General features: G+C 51.3%; 1 protein-coding gene across 3 annotated transcripts in view; it reads right to left on the bottom strand.

Annotated features, from left to right (window-relative positions):
• The window catches only part of PLA2G6 (phospholipase A2 group VI), a 36742-nt gene that overhangs the window by 1763 nt on the left and 18289 nt on the right, over positions 1-16690 (bottom strand). For all 3 annotated transcript variants that reach the window (XM_006118944.4, XM_006118943.5, XM_075937073.2), the window contains exons 6-16: positions 16040-16136; positions 14585-14767; positions 14122-14230; positions 13552-13707; positions 10719-10809; positions 7716-7879; positions 6972-7122; positions 6667-6803; positions 3665-3819; positions 2742-2909; positions 7-80 (exon numbers count right to left, since the gene is read on the bottom strand). In XM_006118944.4, the coding sequence (XP_006119006.3) occupies positions 7-80; positions 2742-2909; positions 3665-3819; positions 6667-6803; positions 6972-7122; positions 7716-7879; positions 10719-10809; positions 13552-13707; positions 14122-14230; positions 14585-14767; positions 16040-16136 (1485 nt within the window). The remainder of the gene's footprint in view (positions 1-6; positions 81-2741; positions 2910-3664; positions 3820-6666; positions 6804-6971; positions 7123-7715; positions 7880-10718; positions 10810-13551; positions 13708-14121; positions 14231-14584; positions 14768-16039; positions 16137-16690) is intronic.

Raw genomic sequence — 16690 nt, 5'->3', positions numbered from 1 at the left:
TCATACCGGAAATAGTGTACATCTGTCATCTCACACCAAGCCCTGGCACGGTCCACAGCTGGGCCATCTGCGTCAGTGCACTGCAGGGGGAAACATGCCCTCTTTTAGGTCTCTGGAATCAGCCTAAGTACTTGCATTCTTCTGCCTGTGAACTAAGGGGTCCCCTGAGTCCAACTATGCAGGCCTCCAAGGGACAGAAAAATGGTAACTGCCTTTTGGAAACTTACCCACGAAATGGCCTAGAGGGACCTTCCCATAGGCCTTGCTGCAGCTCCCCTATGAGGTCCCACACTCTCTTCTAATCCTATTGGTCTCCAAGGCCTCCACTGTTTTGTGTGCAGGGAAGTGCAAAAAGGGGTCTTGTCACTGACTCTGGTAAGGGGCTCTGGGTTCTGTGAAGTGTCTCAGATTCTGCATCCTGGCTTCTGCCCCAGGAGCATGATGCCAGCAAGGGCTGCAGTCACTCTAGGTGTGTCTAAACTACATGGCTCCGTCAATGGAGCCATGTAGATTAGGCTGATCGGCAGAGGGAAATGAAGCCGCGATTTAAATAATCGCGGCTTCATTTAAATTTAAATGGCTGCCACGCTCTGCCGACCAGCTGATGATCATCAGCTGGTCGGCAGAGCGTGGCAGCCATTTAAATTTAAATGAAGCCGCGATTATTTAAATCGCGGCTTCATTTCCCTCTGCCGATCAGCCTAATCTACATGGCTCCATCGACGGAGCCATGTAGTTTAGACACACCCTCTGAGTTTTGCTGGGGCGTCTTTCAAACGAGACCTGAAATGCAGAACTCATGGCAAATGCAAGCTCCATGGAAATTTTCCAGGCGGTAGGTATAAGACTGAGGTGAGCTAAGGAGGGGTCAAAGTTAAGGTTATTTGTGGAACCTTCACTCTAAATTTTTCTTTTGAATATTCAGCTTTTGTGAATAAAAATACAACAAGCTTCTTTTTGTATAAAGGATATGAGAGAGAGAGAGAGAGCGAGCCAATCTTTTCTTTACTGGAACAGTTTTTGTTTAGGAATTTCCTTTATTTCTTGAATGTTAATTATCATGATGGCAACATGGGGAATATGTTATCCTCTCAGCTATGGTGTCATTAACACAGCTTCATAACCTTTCCACAAACACTCCTCGGGACTGACATGCTGTATTCGATACTTATATCACTCTGCCCCCTGCTGGTCATTTCGCCTTCTCATTCACTCCCAGATAGACTGTGTTATCTATCTGAACCCTTTGCAAAATAGACATGTATTTGAAGGGTAAGTGCCAAAGAAGACACCTCAGACCATCTCACTCCTACTGTCCTGGCTTTCCTGTGACTTTGGCCTGACATACTCATTGCCCCAACATACTGCGTCCTTCTTTGCATCTAAAACGTGTCATGGAAGGTAACGTATGTAAACTGGTGACAGGCTGGTCCCAAAGGTCACCACATGAGGAATGTATGTCCAGGGATGCACAAAGAGTTATCAGTGGATGCTTGGAAATGTATTTGAGAGGCAGTGGGTAAATTCAGCCTTCCTTAGATAATGGAATGAGCATTTGCCCATGTGACAAGCTTAGTTACCAGCAGAAAACAATGCAAGTGTATTTACATATAAAGTAAACAAAACCATCAAGGTGAGGAGAAAATCATTTAACAATCAGGCAGGGAACAGAAACCCCAGGAAGCCTTCCTAGCTCTCAAGTCTGAGACAATGGACTCTGTAATATAAGGGGGGCACAGAGACCTTTTCGGTGATCCATCACTGAGGGGATCCAGGGTACAGTACCCTTCCAGGCTGTGAAAGTTGGATCCCATAGTGTGCAGGGCTAGGGATGCCGTAACTTGATATATGAAGGAAAACGGCATAGAAACAGATTGCAAAGTGTGCATTTTGTTTTGTTTGGAACCACCAATCTTTCCTTCTTTCGCTTAACAGCATTTGAATCTATGTTCTTTGTTAATAAATCTATGCACGTTTTATTAATAAGACATCTCAATGCTGTGTGGACTAAAGAAAAGTGTGAGTCTCCAGTTACCCGTACAGGCTGGCATGTGGTCTATCTCCGTGGTAGTTGTCCAGTGAGAAGGACCAGGTGCTACTGAGAGAAGGCTCTATAGAACAGGTTCACTGGATGTTACCTGCAAGGCCAAGCTTTGACTGGTAGAGTCCAGAAGAGTTTGCTAACCAGACAGATAAGCTGGCGTGTCAGGGAGATGACACACATGGCTTGGCAGCAGCAAAGCTCTCGCTCTTGCTGAAGCAGGGGGGTAACACAGTGGCTCACGGTTCTAAATGTCATGAGCACAGCATCACGATTTCTGTCTTACTACTCAACCCACTTTCTAAAGTGTGGGAGAGGTTTTTGCTGCAGCAATTTGGACACTCAAAAGTTTAAAAAATGAGGGAATATAAGGAGGTTCCAACAGGAGGAATATCGGCCGTCGAGACGGGAAGTGATTATTGAGACTGTGCTAGGGAATAAAACCCTTGTTATTGAGTTATGTATAATGAGGAGCGGAGTGGTCCATGGAGTGGTCCATGGAGCTCTGAATAGATGTCACAAGTGATCCCCACAGCCTCACGGGAATTTAAAGGCTAATAGCCCAGTAAGTCCCAACTGAGCATCATTTTCATTTTAAAAATGGCATGACTCACATCAGAAACTGCCTCAGGTGCTCCCCACCTCAAACAGTGAACACCACTCCACAGCTTCATCCCATACAGCCATCCCCATTACTCACACAATCCACCACCATCTTGCCCAGCTCTTTGACCCCAAAGACAGTCTTGGCAAACTCCCAGGGGTTGGAGGGGCGGAAGATATCCACAGAACTCACTGGGATCTTCGGTGGCATACCTGTCCCCAAGGAGACCACCACTCCCAATTTCCTCACTTTCTGGCTCTGCCCCTTTGGAGAGTGGAGAAACAAATATTTGTTAGCATGAATCACAATGTTACCCTCCCCATAAATACACAAACAAGATTTTTGTGGGGGTGGGGAGTCGGGATGTAAAATCCAGATTAATCAATTACCCCAATTGCCCAGATCCTTGAGCTGATGATAATACTGGGGGACTGTCGGACTGAGGAGACTGAGGGTTACGTAAAATCTCCCCACAGCCCGCACTCCTCCTGCACAATCTCTCAGAGACACCTGCCTCTCCCATCCTGAACCACAATGCTCTCCATTCCTCCCCTCTAAATCTTCAGTGCGAATCCAGCCCCATGTCAGATGTGACTGCCAGTCATCAACCTCTGCTCAATATCCCATGTGGAAATAACTGGGGGGGGGGGGGGGAGGATTCTCAGCCTCGAGCCTCAAGCAAAGTGGCCAGCACACACAAAGCCATCACCACAATTAACACCTATCTGGTGCCTCCCCAGAGAGGCCAAGAACTGAAAGAGTCTCAGACCCAGAATGAGCTGATCCTCCTACAGCAGCCAGGTTGGAGCACTGTACTGGGGAGAGGCAGGGAGCTGGCAGTGCTGTTGTCTAGGCTGCACTACATGCTCAGTGACTAAATATGGGACTCTGGTCTCAGAGACCCCTGCAGTTAAAGCCTCCTTCCCAGTGAGGAGACATTTTCAAACCAAACCCCACTGGTAACATCACACCAAAGAAATCCATCAAGTAGTGATTAAAGCCCTAGGATTTATCCTCACCTTCTGGGTTAGGGACTTGTTGTATTCATGGATCTCTGTCATGGCATCCAGGGTGGGGTTATTGGCCAGTAGGCCACCATCCAAAAACCGCCCGATGGGTCGGAAGTACGTGGGAGCAGCCCCACTGCAGCGGGCAGCCCGCCACACAAGCTGATCTGTGAGAAGATGAGAGAGCTTGGGACTGATGGGCTGACTTCCCGTGTCCCCACGTACAGACAGACACACTGCTGACTGGTGAGGCAAGATAGAGTAGATGGGGGGGAAGAGATCTGAAACTCCAGAGGTCCCACTCATCAATTAGCTCTACCCTCTTTCTTCATAGCACTGTGGGCTTTGCTTGGATTCACTGGGAAATAATGGTGTAAATGATGGCCTCACAATATCCTCCCACCCATCTCCCAACCACCATCACCTTCTTTAAAACTACTGGGCCACATTCATCCCTCCTGGGACTCCACTAGAGCCAGCGGAGTTATGCTGGGAATAAATTAAGGATGTTAAATTCAGATTAATTAACTAATCGAATAGTCAATGGGATTTTCTGCCGGGCTCCTGCTACAGTTCAAAAGCAGAAGCCCCGCAGGGAGCACGGGGCCACTGGGGATCTTGTACATTTCAAAAGCAGAATCACAGCAGATGCAGCGTGAGCAGAAACTGCTTCAGTCCCTGTTTGTGCTGTCTCCCACTGTGCCTCTACCTCTCCTGCCTCCCCGCAGAGACGGTGCTGGGGGGAACCAGCTTTTAAGCTGGCTCCCCGCCAACACTGACTCCTGCTCCACCCTCTCTGATAGAAGTAGCGGGGGGAGGGAGGGAACGACTAGTCATGTCACTAGTTGACTGATAAGCTTCTGCTTATCGGACAGTCGACTAGTTGCTTACATCCCTAGAATGAATTTGCCCAATGTATGTAATAGATCCATTCACTAGCCCAGGAGGAATGGAGCTGTCCCTTTGGAACCTGTCACCTATAGACAGAAGCGACAACTCCCGAAAGTGGGGTGGGGCACAATTGAAAGGTTCTGAGGGGGGAGGGACATGGCCACCCCACACATCACCTCTGGATTTTGAAGCTGTTGCTAAATGGAAGGCAGACCCTGCTGCAGTGTAGGGGGAGCAGTTTTCCCCTTGACAGAGTCCGTGCTATAGGAGTGGATTCTGCCCAGGGAACAGGCCTAGGGCGTTGGCCTGTAAAGCAGGTGGGGGAAGCAATGGGACTCCAGCAGCAAGGAAGGAGAAGCAGCCCCATGTAGTGGTGGGGAGGGTGTGAGGAAGAGGGAGGGTCTCAGCCAGCAGTCACACATCTTGCTGCTTCTCCCCTTTCTGCACTGCACAGACATATACAGGCAGTCCCTGACTTAGGCGGATCCGACTTACGAACGGGGCTCTCTTGCCCCGGACCTCACAGGCAGCGGTCAGCCACCTTGACCTCCGGGGCGAGAAAAGCTGCTCCCGGTGCCCCTGGTCTGCTGGGGACCATCTCCAGCAGACCAGGGGCATCGGGAGCAAAGCAGCAGCCCCGGCGGGTTTGCTCGCGGTGCCCCTGGTCTGCTGGAGATGGTCCCCAGCAGACCAGGGGCACTGCGAGCAAACCCGCAGCCGTGGCGGGGTCCCGCGCTTCTGAGGCTTTGCCAGAGCAAAGCCTCAGAAGCGCGGGACCCCGCCACGGCTGCGGGTTTGCTCGCAGTGCCCCTGGTCTGCTGGGGACCATCTCCAGCAGACCAGGGGCACCGCGAGCAAAGCGGGTCCCGCGCCAGAGCAAAGCCTCAGAGGCGAGGCACCCCGCCGCTGCGGCTTTGCTCCCTGTGTCCCTGGTCTGCTGGGAGGAGCGGGGGGTGCAGCTAGTGTGCCCCCCCCCCCAGCAGACCAGGCTTTTGTTGTGGACCCTGGGGCAGAGCAGCTGGGGCACTGCCGGTTGGTCCCGCAGCGCCGCTCTGGGCACTACTGGATCAACCCGGCAGCACCCCAGCCCTCTGCCCCAGGCGTCCTGATTCAGCTGCTGCTGCTCAGTTTCAGCAGCGGCTGAATCAGGACGCCTGGGGCAGAGCAGCTGGGGTGCTGCTGGGTTGGTCCAGTAGTGCCAAGGAGCCGCGCTACTGGAGCAACCCAGCAGCACCCCATCTGCTCTGCCCCAGGCGTCCCCAAGTCAGCCGTTGCTGAAACTGACCAGCGCTGACTACAGGAAGCCCGAGGCACAGTTGCTCTGCCCCGGGCTTCCTGGAATCAGCGGCTGATCAGTTTCAGCAGCAGCTGACTTGGGGTTCTTAAGTTGAATCTGTATGTAAGTCAGAACTGGCAGTCAGTTTCAGCAGCGGCTGAATCTGGACGCCAGTTCCGACTTACATACAGATTCAACTTAAGAACAAACCTACAGTCCCTATCTTGTACGTAACCCGGGGACTGCCTGTAGTGAGTGTCACCCCAAGGGGAGCCTCTGCCTCCTTCCTGCTGGGTGTCCCAGTGAGAGACAGCTCCAAGGCCTTGCCCACCCCCACTGCCTTGTGGGGAAGAGTCTGCAGCAGCCCCACAGGATGTTGCTACATGGAAGGCAGAAATATGGAGGGGGGGGGGGGCACATGACTTCATGTGCCCCACCTCCCACACATTGGCTCTGCACATACATCCTGACTCCTTTCTAAAAACCTGGTGGATCTTCCGTACCACTCTTCTCCCACAGAGTGGCTGCTGATTTTGTGGCTCCACGGCGTGGCAGAACATATCCCCTTGTGGCTAGGCTAGCGTGTCACAGCTGATTGCTGCAGGAGAGCAGGAACAGGCAAAGAAGGACAGGGGAGAGGGGAGACTAAGAAACTTCCACTAGGACCAAGCTCTAAGGATTGTTAACTGGAGAATAACCCACTGCCAGGATACACCATTCTGCTCTTACGATGGGTAATCCACTACTGGGATGTACCGTTCTTCAGAGAGAGAGGAGGAGGGGCAAGAATTTCTCTCTGATAAGGTACTCTTCTATGCCAGTCACTTGAACCAATGAAAGCATCTACCTTCTGGCTTGGTCAGTGGTTTGAAGGCATCTGCTGTCTTGACATCAGGTTTGTTTTTTGTCACTGGCGCCTTGTAATTCCGAAAGAGGTGGAGCTCAGCAGGTTGCCGGTCACACAGGGTCCCTGTTACCATGACCCTGTGGGAAACAACAGGTTAATGTTAAAACAAACACATCAGCGACCTCCTCCTCCTGATCTGGTCCATGGCCTGGCTGAACATATCACCATGGAGCCTGCCGAAAGGAGGGGAGTGAACAACCACAGCAGAGATTCCCAGCAGAGCGCAGCCCCGCACTGTGACCCACTTGGGTTTCTGGACATCTGTCATTTTGGTGTGCTCTCCAAATTCCTTCTTCAGGAATTCATCCAGGGGCTCCGACTCATAGGGTCGCGACCCTCGGAACACCTCATCCTTCATGCGGAAGTACAGGCAGCGCATGTAGTCCACAGGTTTCCCTGAGACACAGAAAGGGACTAGCTGTAACCAGCCAGCATAGGGAAGCAGACCGAAAACCAGAACCAGCCAAACCCTGGGAATCAGATCTCCAACTCCCCAGGATTGGGGGTGGTGTGGCAGCATCACACTCAGCCTCTGCAGTGTGTACCCAGAGCAGGCATCAGGAGCCCAATCTCCTCCAGCAGGCTGGTTGTTTCAGAAAGCCTTCGCAGAAGGAGGGCAAGTCCAAAGCTGACTCCTCCGAGTTCTCCAGGCACTTAGAAAGAGCTAATAAACCAGGTCACAGTCCCTTGAGGGGAGAAGACCAGGAATGCCTGGTTGCTAAAACCTCTCCCTATTTGCTGTGTGACTTCCCAAATTCCAGATTGCAGGCCAGTCCATTTCCTAGGAGGAGCAAACACCAATCAGAGCGCTGACATCTCTTCATTAATAAATCCCACTCCCTGTTAGCTGGTAGCAGCCTCTCAGAGCCACAGGCTCACAGAGTTGCAGCCCCTGCACCTCTCCTGCCTGCCTTCTGCTCTCCACAGACTGAGAGGCTTAGTAATTGCAGTGCCTATGTGTGGGTGCTGCCTCCCCGGTGGCGCCTTACCGTGCACAATAGCCAGCGCCAGGATCCCCCCTGTGCTGGTCCCTGCAATCCAGTCAAAGAGCTCCCTGATTGGCTGGCCGGCAGCCTTCTCAATGGCGATGAGAAGCTGGATGAGCACCAGGCCCCGGATGCCCCCTCCATCCAGACATAGGAGGCGATCGTACCTACAGAGGGAACAGGAGAACAAGAAGATAGGGGCCCCCTTATGCATTAGAACAGGCATGTCCAAAGTCTGGCCCGCGGGCCAATTGCGGCCCGTGTTCCGGTTTAATACGGCCCCCCAGGTAATTTGGCAATATCTATCTTTTATGGCCCCCAACGAATCCATATGTATTGAGATGAATACATTGTAAAATCTCAGTTAATGTCAGTTGGTCTAAATCAGTTATAAATATATTTGGACACAACATGTATACTTGGTGTTATGTTCCTGTTCATATTTTTTGAACTTAAAAGTTGACAGACAACCTTTATTACCAATAATATGTAATGTACTTTACAATGTTCCTGACATATATTTCAGCTTCCTGGATTTTTTTTCCATCTGGTCTTCAGATATGAAAGGCAGAGTGATTTAACACCTGTTTAGATTTGTCATCCATGTGATGAAATGAAAAGTATGCCATTTGCAATAAACTTTGCATAAAATAGTTAATTTGCATTTAATTTTAATGGTTCAAAGAATGTCAGGCAAAATGGTCGGCCCTCACGCATGTTCACTTCATCAAATCTGGCCCTCTTTGAAAAAAGTTTGGACACCCCTGCATTAGAACATACTGGATGCTTAGCTCAGCAGACGTTCCTCTATAAACTGACCTCCTCTGCACCTCCCTGATGCCCCTCAAGTGTCCCAGCTCAATTGCCAAACCCTCCTGTAACTCCATAAGCACTCAACTGATCTCTAACTGCCAAACATATTCCTGGCCCTTTCAGGTGCCAAAGCAGCCACCCATCACCTCAACCAGCTCCCAGACCCCACCTATGGGGAAATGAGGGGCATTTGCCCAGGATAAACAAGGTCTTTCCATGAGCTGTGGAAAGATCAGCAGCCTCACAGACAAAATAAATTACTCTGTGCAGAGCTGTCTCCAGGTGTAGCACCATCCAAAGCCCCACGAGAACGCATCACTGCCCTCTCAATATCATGAACTATTTCACGGCCCACAATCCCAAACACATCTCCCAGGCATTAAAGGTCCATCTCTCCCCGTCCCAGCTATCAAAACCTCTACCTTCCCCCTGCAACATCCCCCGCAGTGCAGTTACACATTGCCACAAACAACAAAAGTCGGCAGCACCTTGCTAGAAAATGGACAAATTTCCAGATGGTGATAATTGGTGTCGCTTCACTGATCAGCAGTTATGTGTTGCCAGAAACAACAATGCATTCTTTAGGGCCCAGGATGTCATTCTTCTCAATGGAGCTATGCTGATTTACACCAGCTGGCCCTTTACATTTAGATGCATATAAAATAGAGGGAATTTAATCTTCAAATAAATTACACTGGGGTCCCAACATGTTAATCACGTTTCTATTTAATTCAACAATCCCTCCCTTCTCACACACTCGCCGGAAGCTACCGCACAATTCCCAATCTACTGCCATGGAAACCAGGGGTCCTGTGACAGAATTTAAGGCCAGCTCAATGCCAGAGTCCTTGGGTCTTGGCGAGACCAGATCCACACACAGCTCAAGGAGAAGGCCTTCAGCCCTCTGAGACAGACAGGGATCTGCACCTCTGCTCTGGCTGCTGAGAGGGCTGGGCACGCAGTACGATTCCTCTCAGTGCCCTGAGCTACGGCTCCTACAGCTCTAGTACAACCCATCCCCTTGCTGGGAGCTATTTCCCTTGAAGACTGGGGTTGATTGACGACATCCTTCCTGTCTACGCTGTAGCAGCGCTTTCGGAACAAATGGCTATAGCTCTCAATCCTTCCACTGCCCTTCCACCAGGCCCCACCACAGCTGTGACCGTCGCCAGCCTTTCAGATTCCTTCTCCCCAACACAGCTTGTTTGAACAGCATATTCCTTTCTAAACCACAAAGCATACTCAGCGCTGGCCACCCCTTTGAGCCGCTGAGGACAGTTTCCTTATTCCACTCACCTGCTCAGGACCCTGCTGCTTGCCCTCTAATCACAGACCTTCCTCCAGCCCCCAGCAATCACAGCAAGAATTTGTTCCACCAATACTCCCCCCTGTACTTCCTGCCACTTTTGTGCATCCTCTCCCTGCCCCACACAAAATGGATGCATCACATGCACAAAGATGCTGCCAAAGTGGTGTGAAAATTGGCACAGAGTTTTGTAGCCATCAGCTCAGTGTGTCAGGCAGGGAAAAAATTAACAGGGCTAAAGCCCACACTTGCTGCTCCACAGCGTTAAATGGGTGGTGGTGGTAGAGGTGGCAGATTTTAATCATGCAGGTTGGGTTCCATTAGGGGATTGGCCAGGGGTGGCAGCGAGCAGCCTGTGGGCCAGACGCAGAGCACCAGAGTTAGCTCCCGGGGGGCTGCTGGTGCTTTATTTTCCTGCATGCCCACAGATACGGCTGCTTGCAGCTCCCTTTGGCTGCAGATGGTTGTTCCCAGCCAATGGGAAGTAGTGTCCCTGCCTGTGCTGCTTCCTGCAGCTCCCCTTGACCAGGAACTGCAATCAGTGACCAACGGGAGCCGCAAGCAGCCATACCTGCAGTCGCGCAGGTACATAAAACACTGGCAGTCTGCGGGCTGCTTACTGCCCACCCCTGGTGTCGGCCAATGCATGACTCTGCACACTAGCAGGAGGAGAGGGATCACTCCTGGGCATGCCACACATGGGATATTGGTCAATGATAATGACAGCGGAGAACTTCAGACATCCACATGCATGCGCTCTCCCCCGCCTGGCATGCTGGCTCATTCTAGGAAAGAGGCCCGTGCATCATGGAGGGAAGGAGACAATCATTCCCACATCCCCATAATCAAGCCGTGCAGCTGTCTCATCTGCTCCACTCCTCACTTACGTTCTCTTCGCATCACTGGTAGTGTCCACAACATCCGGCGCCTTCAGCAAGTGGCCAAGTGCTGTGGAAATATGGATGATGCTCTCGTACCCTAGAGAGGCACAGACACAGTGGAAGAGAGAGACATGTCATAACGAGAGGAGAGGGTTATGCATAAACAGGGCCTTTGCTTCCCCCAGAGTGAGAATAGTCCCTAAGGGGTCTCCCGGGATCCTAGAGTTCCCTCACTGCTCTCTAGTCTTCCATCCCATGCCTCTAGTTTCCTTTCCCACCCTTCTGTCCCTCATCTTAAAAAGCTCAGTGGTGGAAAAGACCTTTTGGGTCATGTCTTCCCTTCCCTGCCAGTGCAGAACTGCTCCCTGTAGTACAATTCCCAGCTCTTCAACATCCCAAGCAATGAGGCTTCCCCTGCTTCCCTTGGGAGACACTTACACTGACATCACCACCAAGAAATACTTCATAGCAGCCAGCCACAGTTCTGCTGTTTTAGCCTAGCGACGTCTCCTTGCTATTTAGCCCCTTCTAGCACTCTTGAGGGGGACAGATACTCATCACATCTCCTATATTCACTAGTTTGCAAAGTTATCTGCTATAAGGGAAGTCCTTAACCAGAACTTCTGCCTTCTCTCTTCTGTCTCCCAGTAGCTGGTTACTAACATGTACACATTCTACCCCTCCAAAGGACTCGCACCCTGTTATATCAGCACAAATATCTTCAAAATTCCCACCCCATCAAACAAGGTCTTTGCCCTGCTGCTTGGAAGAGAAAAGCCACTGCAAGCAGCACCACCAATTCACCCCGTTCTTCGACTCCACATCAAATATGACGACCAGAAATCAAATCCCGGAAAGCAAACACCGAAACCTAGAGCACTTTCAAATAAAAGATGCAGAGGAGCAGATGACAGCCAGAGTAAAACAGAGAAGGCAGATCTGGGCAGCCGCAGGAAATGAGAAAGAACCCTAGATCTAATCCTGGGAGATAATCAGACATGGAGATCTGGGAGACTCCTCATTACCCATCTGTAGCTGTATCCCAGGCCACACCCTAGGAGTAGGGAGGCAATCTGGCACAGATGAGGTGCCAGCCTGTGAAACCAAAAGAAAAACAGTGGCTAGGAGAAAGGAGTGGATCTTTGGAGGAATCTCAGCATCAGACGAGGTTTCTCAGCACACTCAGGTCCCTGATCAAAACAGCCCTGTTCTGTCAATACATCAGAAACCTAATCCTGAAAGAACACCCGTAGCCCCCACTACTTCTGAGAAAAGAAGGAAATTCAGCCCTGGATTTCCCTCCTTGTACTACTCCACCAATGGAATTCCTGGAGGTACAGACGCTCACCTGCTGGGGTGAGATGAATCATTTTCTCTAGACACACCCTACAGGAATGGTATTTTTGCATTAGAAAGTGCGAAGGTTGGAGTGAGAATCCTGGTTGGCCATTTCTTCAGAGCAGCAGAATTACAGGTCAGCAATTCCTCCTTTTCTGTCTGTCTGCCACACCATCCATCTTACCAAGACCCTAACCACAGTAACTGCATTAATTCTTATTGGTTACTCGACTATTCTATAGTCTCTTGGGGCAGGGCCAGCAGCCAGTGCGTTCTGGCCCCACTCCCAGGGAGCCCCCTGCCATCCTGCGCTGCTGCCTCTTTATTACAGGCAGTAGGGCGGGATGCCAGGTGGGAGCTGGTCTGCAAGGGGAGCCAGTTTAAAAACCAGCTCCCCACACAGACCAGCTGCCTGCCACCCGCACTGCTGTCTCTGATACAGAGGCAGAAGCGGAGGGTGGTAGCAGCCCCGTCCATGGAGAGTCCGAGCTTCCCATGGGCAGAGGCTGCTCTGCACCCCACAGGGTGGCAGGTCCAGGCTCGTCACGAACAGAGGCTACTTTGCGGCAGCCCCTCCACCGTCCCCTGCACTGTTGCCTCTAATAGAGAACTCAGTGTGGGGGGAGGGGGGAGGAAGGGGCACACAGGCATTACTGTGGAGCCAGTGCTGGGGGAATGAGCTTTTAAGCCGGCTCCCCCAGCACCGGCTCCTGCTCCCCCCCTTGCTGCCTCTGGTACCGAGGCAGCAAGTGGGGGGGGGGGGGGATGTATGCAGTTGAGAAGATTAAACAATAAACCTAGGCTAAGTGTATAGTCGACTACTTTAAGAGCAGGTTAGATAGACATCTATCAGGGATAGTCTAGACGGTACTGGGTCCTGTCATAAGGGCAGAGGACTGGACTCGATGACCTCTCGAGGCCCCTTCCAGTTCTAGTATTCTAGGATTCTACATGTAGACCTCTCTAGTGAGAAGGGAATTCATTTTCCACATCATCTTAACCTTTCTCTCCACAAGTTTTCAGCCCTGTATACCTGGGCCTCAGCTACCTCCACATCTCATTCCTCCCCACTCCCCCCACAAACCCAGGATGCCCCATCACCAACAGAGATAGGAAAACTCAAGAGAGATTTCAGATGAGCCCTTCCATTTCTGTCTCTCCAGCTGGATGGGGGTGAGTGTAACAGCATATGGGAGCATAAGGGGCAGATTTATTCAAAGGGATGGAGCCAGCCACCCAAACTACTCCTCCTCTGACTGTTGCACTACACAGGTGTATCCAGAATCCAAATAGATCCATAGAACTTTCCTGAGGAGAGGAAAATAAGAAAAGGGTAGACCTGATCCTCAGAAGAATGGGAGCAGGCTGACAACTACTAAAGGCAATAAAAGCTGGGAGCGGGGATGGAGCCCCAGAAGTGCAGAACAATCCAGAGAGATGCTCTCAGAGAGGACTGTGAAGAGAAGGAGAGAGTGAGACACAGGGCCAGGCAAGGTGTTACCTAAACTGTGGCTGTTGTTCCGTGGGAGCGGTGGTCTTTCCGGGGAGAGTGGTGGTGACGACCCAGATGCCATGTGGGGGGATTCAGGGTTAGGTGGGTGGCAGCGCTCTGTCCCTACCTTCTGCAGCAGGCCTAAGAGCACCTTCCGGTTAGGACCTTGCGAGGTGGGGGAATTGCACATGTTAAAGAGAAAATCAATACACAGATCACGAGGTCATTCCGAACGCCCTAACAAGCCAGTCCTTTGTGTGCACAGTAACCAAGAGAGATGGGGAGTGAGGTAGGAATCAGACTCTGTGCACCCTTCCACATAGATTTTAAGGCTTGTGTTCTCTTGGGATCTCTGATCCTGCATTTCACAGCTGCTTTATGGGATACATGCTGCACACTCACTATGGCCAAGGAGAGCAGGGAGGAGGGGGGCCTGCACTTGGCAGTACAGTTGCCCTTCCTTTCCCCAACATGCTCTGACAGCATTTGAGAACACGGCTTGGAGAGGGGCAGCGTCTGGTTTTCCACTTCTACCTCCTGCTCCCTTCTTCCTCTCTTCTGCTCTGGGCTCTCTCTCACCTTTGCTGGTTCTGGCTGCCACCAGCCCTGGAGTCTCCCCAAGGTCATTGGGGATCTCAACGTCTGCTCCAAACACAATGAGAGCCTTGATCATCTCCAGGTGGTCTTGCTGTAAGGAGGATGAAAGCTCTGGTCACAGGCAACACTTTCTTCTTCTGCCTGCCACTACCTACTTTAGTGAGTCGTCACTCTCCTCCCTGCTCTCATCCTAGAGTGTGCCAGCTAATCAAAAGCATCCTTCCCACCACTTGCAGACCAGGACCTGTGAAGTTCCTGGTGTGGGCCCCAGCCCAACTGGACCAAGTGAACCCAGCTCAAAGTATGGAAGCGAATGGTTGTGCCTACTAACCCGTCTCTCACCAAAAGGCATGGCAGGCCTCCTCCATGGCCACCTTCTCATGCCCTGGTCCTGAAGAAACAGTCCCCTGGGAAGTGCAGAACCTGCAGCCTACAAAAAACTCACCTTCATGGCCAGGTGCAGTGGGGTGTTGCCATCCTGCCCCTTGGCGTTAGTGAGAGCCCCGTGTGTCAGCAGCACCATGGCACTGTCAAAGCGCCCCCGCTTGACCATGATGTGTAAAGCCATGTCTGCTGTCCTGCTGACAGAATTCACGTCACAGCCGTACTCAATCAGCAACCGCGTCATCTGAGTCCCGCAGGCAGAGGGAGAGAAGGCAACAAGGAAGCATGACAGCTTCAGAACAGCAGCATGGGTGGGCAAACTATCCTGTTCTCCCTTAGGTAGGACATGCAAAGCAGTGAGTGCTGGTGCAGCTAGTGATAGCAATGGGAGGGAAGAAACAAAAGGCACTTGAGCATCAGCTACAAAGCCCTGGGCACCTGTGTTGTGCTAAGGAAAATCTTGTGAGGTTTCTCTAACGCTTGATACCACAGACTTTCACTTTAATGATCTTACCTATGCTTCTGAATGTCTCTCTTGTGTCTTACAACAAAATACAAGAATAGGACCACGCAGTGCCAGACCTAAATGAAAACCACACTCCCATTTGGGCTTAAATCCTTGGCAAAATCCTGCACATTTGAGGGAAGATTCTGCGTAATTTTGCCAAATCCTCCTGTTAGTTTCCACTGTTCCACTTGATGAGCTAGACAGTTTCAAGCCTTTTCAGTATTTCACTGGGAGACATCCAAGGGGAACAGATGCTGGAGGAAAGAGTGCTGCCAATTCAACAAGAGGCACTTTCCTCTCTAAACTAGTGCTCTGGTACAGTACTGGGGGTATGATGCCACTCCCCTGATATTTTTCCACAAGAATCTGGGATTTGAGGTCCAGGGGTCAGGCCAATTTCCATTCTGGGTGATTATAATGTACCTAGCTAAAATTCCCTTGCAGTAACAAGTTATTCTTCAGTTTCCTGCCTTAGAAACTGCTATATATGTTAGCAGCACAGAATGGCTGCTGTGTTCAACCCCAGACATGGCCTTGTTTTAGAGGAAGCACTATTACACCAGTAGAAAGAGAGAGGAGGAGATCAAGCTGGCAATCTGCTGACCTTGGGTACCCAATACCATTATCTGCCCACTTCACTGTGAGAGTCCACAGCCTTCTCCCTGCACACTGCATGACACTGATTCTCTCAGCCAGTGCAGTGGGAAGAGCCCTAGGGAAAGAGGCTGCTCTACCTGAGAATCTGTGGGCCTGATACATACAGGCTACCACCTCCCCATCCAGGGTGACCAGTGACTGTCTTTTGGGTGGCTTGCTGGTTACTGTGCTCTAAATGGACGGACACACACACCTGCAATATGCAGGAAGGGGAAGGTTTCCAGCTGGAGGAATTACCCAGGAAAGGAGAGAGGGAAGCAGAATTTCAAATGAGAAGAAGTGGTTCAGCATGACTGGATGGGCTTATGTGCCTGTCCGTCTGCCCCTCTGCCTGGCATCATCTCTGCTTACCTCAGCGTTTTTGGCCCAGTGGAGCGGAGCTGCTCCGTAGCGGGGGTCAATGAACTGAACTTGATTGACATCCACTTCAAGAAGGGCCTGCACACACCTTTGGGAGGAAATGAGATAGAGGCATGGAAACAGAACTGGCATGGAAAGGGACAAAGATCCCAGCCTACCAAGAACACACAGGTGTCGTCACATCCTGGAGCGCGCCTGCTGGGGAACTGTGGTTAATAGCCCTCTCTCCTTCCATCCCACCTAGGATACTCTGAGACCTGGGCAGCACCCTCAACAGCAAAGCATCCAGCGTTCCTTGCTCTTATACTGAAGAGGAGCTAACAGTCAAGGTGCTATCAGGCTACCAGGGCCCCACTAGCAGAGAGGATAGCAGGCGCTGGGAATGGACACCTGGGAATCTGTGCCACTGGGTCCTACCGTGCTGGTAAGGCAAATGAACACTGTACTAGTAAGAGTGCTAGCAGGCGACATCCTGGGGCTGGCCCATCCTCAAAGGCAAAGCCACAATGGAAGTGGGCACGCAGGATCTGAGCAGGTGTGAGGTGTCTGAGGAGCGTCCATGCTCGGGGAGGCAAGTGAGCACTAGGAAGGGGCATACTAGCCAGGTATCAACAAAGGAGTTCTTTCCAAGCCAGGCGAACA

Source organism: Pelodiscus sinensis, chromosome 1 (genome assembly GCF_052426305.1).
Source record: "Pelodiscus sinensis isolate ZL-2025 chromosome 1, ASM5242630v1, whole genome shotgun sequence".
Classification (NCBI taxonomy): domain Eukaryota; kingdom Metazoa; phylum Chordata; order Testudines; family Trionychidae; genus Pelodiscus; species Pelodiscus sinensis.
Note: the sequence above shows the minus strand (reverse complement) of the source record. Positions and strands in the feature narration are given on the sequence as shown.